Source organism: Balaenoptera borealis, assembly GCF_965194805.1.
Source record: "Balaenoptera borealis genome assembly, chromosome: 16".
Lineage (NCBI taxonomy): Eukaryota > Metazoa > Chordata > Mammalia > Artiodactyla > Balaenopteridae > Balaenoptera > Balaenoptera borealis.
The window spans coordinates 13,980,198-13,986,197 of NC_138872.1; the positions used below are offsets into that span (position 1 = coordinate 13,980,198).

Genomic DNA, 6,000 nt, shown 5'->3' on the forward strand with positions numbered 1-6,000 from the left:
GACCTCCCCCTCCTCCTCGGCCTGAAGCACCCTGGTGTCCGAGAGGGTAGAAAGGGAAGTTGGAGAGAGGAGGCCAGGAGCCTGGAAGATGCTGGTGACTTGGTGCCGGGGGTGGGGAGTGGGGAGAAGATCATCCCGAGGAGGCTAATGATGAGATGGGGAGGGGGGGCAGGGAGGGAGGGAAAGGTCCCACATTGTCAGCAGCTGGAGGAAAAAGCATTTTTCAGGCAGTGCTGCCGTGTTATCTTGGAGTGTGGGCCGAAGGGAACTGAGCGGGAGGTCACTGGAGGCCAGGTCAGGACAGCAAGCTCAAGGCTTCTCACTTTCCCCTATTTACTCACCAAAGCACCCTGGGTGATGGTTGGCGTCAGAGCAGACAGACTGGCTCGTTTTCTGATTCCTCTTACGTCTAATGGTTTCTGCTAGCGCTCACTGCTTGCTGACAGTGTAGATGAATCTTGTGGAGGAACGTGGGCTTTACAAAGGTTTACAAACACTGAGGTTTCTGAGCTCTTTATAGTCTTCTGGAACTAGGCTGGTTAAGATGAGGGTCTAGTCGGGAGGGGAGGAAGGTTTTGTAGCGGGTAGGAGCTTCCTCGGGGTGGGCGTGGGCCTTTCCTGTTCACTTGTCTCTTCATTTTAAGATTGTAAAGCAATGCATGCATATCCAGTTGACCCTTGAACAACACGGGTTTGAACTGTGCAGGCCCACGTATACGTGGATTTTTTCCCATAGTCAATACGGTTCTACACGATCTGTGCTTCGTTGAATCCGTGGATTTGGATATGGAGGGCCGACCATGAGACTTAAGTGTCCATGGAATTTAGTATCTGTGGTGGGTCCTGGAACCAATCCCCTGTACCATCCCTGACACCAAGGGAAGACTATAGTTAGAGAAAATAAAACTGTACTGGGAAAAACAGTTCCTAGTCCCAGTCTCCATGGCTGTCTTTGGGTACATCTGGCACTTAACCTCCTTATTTGTAAATAATGTAAATAACCTGTTTCCCCATACTTCTATTTCTGGACTTTATCTAGACGTTGCTTGTTGACTTCTGGCTTTAAAGAATGAGAATTCTTTAGAGATGAGAATTGGGGTCTTTTATCACCTCTCTACTCCCCCTCCTCCCAAACGACTTATGTCACTGTTTGATATGCCTATGGGTTACCTTGGTCAAGTAAAACACTTACTCCTTAGTTCTTGTTCTATCAGCTGGGGACAGTATCTCTTGCCCCCCCTCTTGGCGCCCATCATCTCCCTCACCTCTCCTACCCCTGTCATATCCAGACTTGCCATCTTCCCACTTTCACTCTCCCATCACCAAGGTGGAGAACATGTATGTGCATCCTCTCCTGTAACTTCAGTTGGGTCTTCTCACTTTCGGCTGTTGGCTGAGCCTAAAAAACTGACATACGATAATCTGTGTTTCCATCATTCTGATCGTGCCATTTGTTGCAGATGTGTATGTGATTACATTTCCACCTTTGTATATAGCCTTACTTTTCCCTGGAGTTTCTGTTTTGTTTTTTTTTAATGTTTCCTTTATCATACCTTCAGTGATTTCCCCCAAATTCTTCACTATGACAGTTATTTTATTGAGACACTTTTCCCATCACACATTTTAGACTCTTACCATCTCAGATATTATTTGTTGATGTCCTTCCGTCATGGCTGAGGAGTGGCCCACTGATACCTCATCTGTAGCCTCTTCCTCAATCCTTCTCACCACGTGCACCTCCGTCGCCCTCTCTTCCCTGTTCTGTCAATCAGCCTTGGCAGTAGATTAGTGATTACTTGCCCAGAATAATCTGGATTCCTTGGGTGGAGCTTTCCACCTAAATTGTGGTGCTGGTGCCTCCCCTTGCCCTGGATGAATGAAGCTCTTGGCAGAGCTAGTGGTTCCTAGAATTTTGCTTTCAAAATTCTGCTAATTTATGGCTTTACGTAGTTGCTTTTATGTCATTGTACGCCATATTTCCCACCTGTAATGCCGTGCTATGTCCCATGATCCTGTTCATGGTTTAATATGCATTTTAAAAAGCTTTAGTCTCCTGTGAATGCATTAAGTTGGAAAATGGGGACATCAACAAAGCAGCCACCCAGCGCTAAGACCAGTAGCCTGTTGCTGAGCAGAGTAGCGAGGCCTTGGGGTTGTGCGGATTTGAGCCCTCTGCCAGACTCTGAGGCTGCCTGTGCTATCTCTTCAGTTAGCAACAGGTGTGACAAGCAACCTGCCTCTATCCCAACCAGCACAGACCACCAGCCGCACCCCAGCTACCCAGCCCAGAAGTGTAAGTATGACCCCGCCTCACGAAAGCTGCCGGGGAGCTTCTCCCGGCGCGCGGAAGGCTCGTTTTGTGTGTGTCTGTGTGTGTTCTTCTTTGTGGGCGTGTCTTCTCCTGTCCTCCTGAGTGATGGGTCTTGCTTTGCCTTGTTTCTTCTTAGCTTTGCCTCTGGTGGCCATCGGAAACCGCAGTAGAAAAAGAGTTTTTTGGGGGGCCACGCCGCTCAGCTTGTGGGATCTTAGCTCCCCGACCAGGGATCGAACCCACACCCTCGGCAGTGAAAGCGTGGAGTCCTAACCACTGGACTGTCAGGGAAGTCCCCGGTCTGGCTTTTTGAAGGGGCCTCATCCTCGCTCTTTTCATAAAGAGTCCTAGACTAACACCCGTTGTCCTCTGCAGTGATGGGTCGAATCAACCACCGCCCCATGTCCGGTCCGTGGGAGGAGTCAGGCTCTGCAGTTACTCAGGTGGCCAGCCTCGCTCTGGGATGCAGCTTCTGTGCTGAGCTCAGCCCTGCTCCCGTTTCTTCTAAGTGGCCCAGCTGGTCTCCGCCTTCAGCAGAGCTGGGGGAGACTCAGTGTGACTTGACTGCATTGTTGTAGGATTTTCTCCGTGTGGTGATAACCAGCTGTATCACTGACCTTCCAGAGAACTGATGGTGTAGGCATCACGAGTAGGGAAGAACGCTTAAGAAGAGGTGGATTCAGGATCCGTAAGACAGCTCCACCCTGGCCCCCCAGCTCTGCCCACCACAGTACTGCCCCCTTTTGGTCACAGATGCAAGTGACTAAGAAGAGTTCTCTCCTGAATGAATATGTTACCTTGGGAGATCCTTTGATCATTCTCTTCACTACTTATCTTGCAGAAACAGACCTCAGGACCACATACATGCCTGCCGTATCACCAGAAAGGTCGCCCCCTAGGCGATGATACGGTCCCTTGCTCCCTCATTCCAATTCTGTCTCTAAGCTTGACAGCCGACTTCTTTCAATCAAATATTATCACCCCACCTCAAGAAGTTAAAAAAGAAAGTTTTGTCCCAATCTGTCTGAACTGGGTAAATGATCTAAGATATGATGGGGTCTTAGTGATGTGCTGGTGGGTCTCTTAGCGTCAGCCATCCCGCTGAGCCTGCAGGCTGGGGCCGTCTCACAGTTGGACAGACACCTGACTTGGCTCTTCCTTCAGTGTCCTCGTATCTTACTCAGCCACGATGTAGCTCCTTGTGGCGCATGTGTCCTTGAAGCTCCCGTAGGTCTTACTCTGGTTCTTGCATCCTTCAGTGACCCTTAAGCTTGTCCTTACTGGGAGCCAGTGGGTCTTCACCGTTAAGCCCAGCTGGGCTTCACCATTCTGGTGCTCTCTCCTCTGCTTCGGGTGATTTGATTATAAGTCTGTTTTCCAAGTTGCCTATAAACTGATTAAAGGAACTCCATTAACAGAAGTAAGTAGATCGAATGCCAAATTTCAGTGCCTTCTTTAGTGGCCAAGGTAGGACACAAGGGCATGGGGTGCTTGGTGTCTGGTCATGTAGGAGGGGTGCCTGGTCCCAGGTACCACACAAGAAGTGCCTTCCTCGATAACTTCGTACCTGTCCCCACTCATCTTTATTCTCTCTGAGCATGATTCCCTCCTGTTTTTTTCCAATCAGCTCTTGTTAAATCCTAAAAAAATAAGTTCTGCCCGTGTACGCCACAGACCCACAAATTCAGGGCAGTAAATGGTGGCAGGATTTTGACCATCTGTGTTGTGTGGAGTCGGGCGGGGAAGGTGGTACCAGGGAGCAGGTGCAGATCACATAGAGGGATGGTTCCGATCCACTGGAAGTGGGCAGGAATGCTAAAAACCTGCCTTCCGGTTGACTTCCCCCCAACCCAGACCATTCCCGGAGCAGTAAATCCAGTTGCTGGAGCGGCAGTGATGAGAAACGGGGAGCGGCACGCTCTGAGCACAACGCCAGCACCAGTTCGAAGAGCCTCATCCCGAAAGAGTCTCGGCTGGACACCTTCTGGGACTAGGGACACGTTGGGGCACAAGTCACCCATCCCATGGAGGAGAAAAAAAACAGACACCAGGAAAACCGGAAACAGCAAAGAAATGTGAGACAGGAGAATCGCCACCCTCAGACTGGAGGATGCCAGCCATTCAGACTTGGCCTTTGCACCTGGCACGGAGGGCAGCCCACACTACGTCACGTCCAGCATTAGCCTTGACAGAGGACTGTTCCACCCACATGAAACCTATGCTTTAGATGTAAATAATGTACAATTTGTGGATGTCATTGACCCTAGAGTACCTTCCCCTTTTTATATTTGTATTGACTTTAACTTATAAAAAAAAATAGAGAGAGAAAAACAATAAAAAAAAAAAAGAAACACACCCAACAACAAAAAGAATGTTTGGATGTTGGAGAAGGGACAGTCAGCCAGCCCACCTGTCACAGTGGTATGGAGAGGGCGTGGGGATCACCATGGCACACAGGTCCTTATCCTGGGATGCCCAGGGGAAAGTGAGCCGTTTCCATTCGTATGTCTGTACACAGCATATTGGGATCAGGAATTTCCGGCACAGATTCAGTGCTGTCGTGGGCACATCACATCCAACCATTGGCCCCTTTCAAATGCTGTGTTATCATGTTTTAAAAGGCAAGCTCTCTGGACCAGTAGGACATGTGGAGGAGCTCGTTTATTTTATGTGATTTCCATGATGACTCTACTCCTATAAAAGGGAAAAAAAAAACCAACGTCCTTGTTTACAGAATATCAACTAGAAACAAGCCCTGCTCAGCTCAGTTGCAGAAGGGAAGAACTTAGAAAGCGTTCAAGTCAGAAGCTCTGAAACGAAGAGAGATCTTTTCTTTGCTTTGTGGTTCCTTTAAAGACACTCACACCCACTTGGTAAGAGACGGGCCGTGCTTTGCGGAAGTGAGAAGTCAAAGGCAAGACGCACGCGGAGGACATTTCAGTCTGGGATGAAGCATGTATGTATTATTTATATGATGGAATTTTACGTTTTTATGTCAGCATGAAACAAAGGCAGTGTGAGAGGACGCAGGACACCGCCGTGCTGTCTGTTACACTACGTATGCTGTAGTACCATTTTGTATGTTGTGTAAAACAAGAAGCATTGAACAAAGCAAAAAGGTGATGTATGTATATGAGAAAAATTAATTGTACGATATCATTCCAGTACCTTCTGTTGTACATTTTAGTCTCGTTTCCTTTCTCTTCATTGTTGATAAGAGGATGCGAACTGTACAGTTTCCAGCTAGTTACCCATATTAGAGAAGAAATAAAAAGAGTATTAGAAGAAAACAGGAGAGAAAGAACATTTGTGAATTGCAGTTGTCAAAAAAAAAAAAATAGCCTAGCTGGCCTTATTTGTGAAGCATAATTGCTTTTAGCATATGGAAGTATTTTTTCACATTTTCTTTGTATAAAATTTGTATTAAACTTAAATATCTTTTTTGATGATGGTGTTTCTTTGTGACTGAGCCAGTGGACTCACACGGTATGCTCTTTTGGGTTCCCCCACCCCCCAGTTTTTTCAGATTCTTCACCTTTTTTTAATTAAACTGTTTTGGAAAAATGGCTTGGTCGTCCTCGATGCAGTTTTCCATTTGGTCAGGATGGCCGTGTCACGTTTGCCCGATCAAACACAGGAGACGGGGCCACTAGAGGTTAGGAACAACATCTCCGTGGGTGGCGGGCACA

General features: G+C 47.8%; 1 protein-coding gene across 27 annotated transcripts in view; it reads left to right on the top strand.

The window, feature by feature from the left end:
• The window catches only part of ZMYND8 (zinc finger MYND-type containing 8), a 130,743-nt gene extending 124,986 nt beyond the window's left edge, over nt 1-5,757 (top strand). For 17 of the 27 annotated variants that reach the window (XM_082361160.1, XM_082361157.1, XM_082361151.1 and 14 more), the window contains 2 exons: nt 2,210-2,293; nt 4,166-5,757. In XM_082361160.1, the coding sequence (XP_082217286.1) occupies nt 2,210-2,293; nt 4,166-4,305 (224 nt within the window). In that variant the 3' untranslated portion in view covers nt 4,306-5,757. Of the gene's footprint in view, nt 1-2,209; nt 2,294-2,447; nt 4,092-4,165 lie in introns of those variants that run through there. The other 10 variants (XM_082361150.1, XM_082361159.1, XM_082361140.1 and 7 more) reach the window with 2 other exon arrangements.
• The last annotated feature ends 243 nt before the right edge of the window (nt 5,758-6,000 follow it).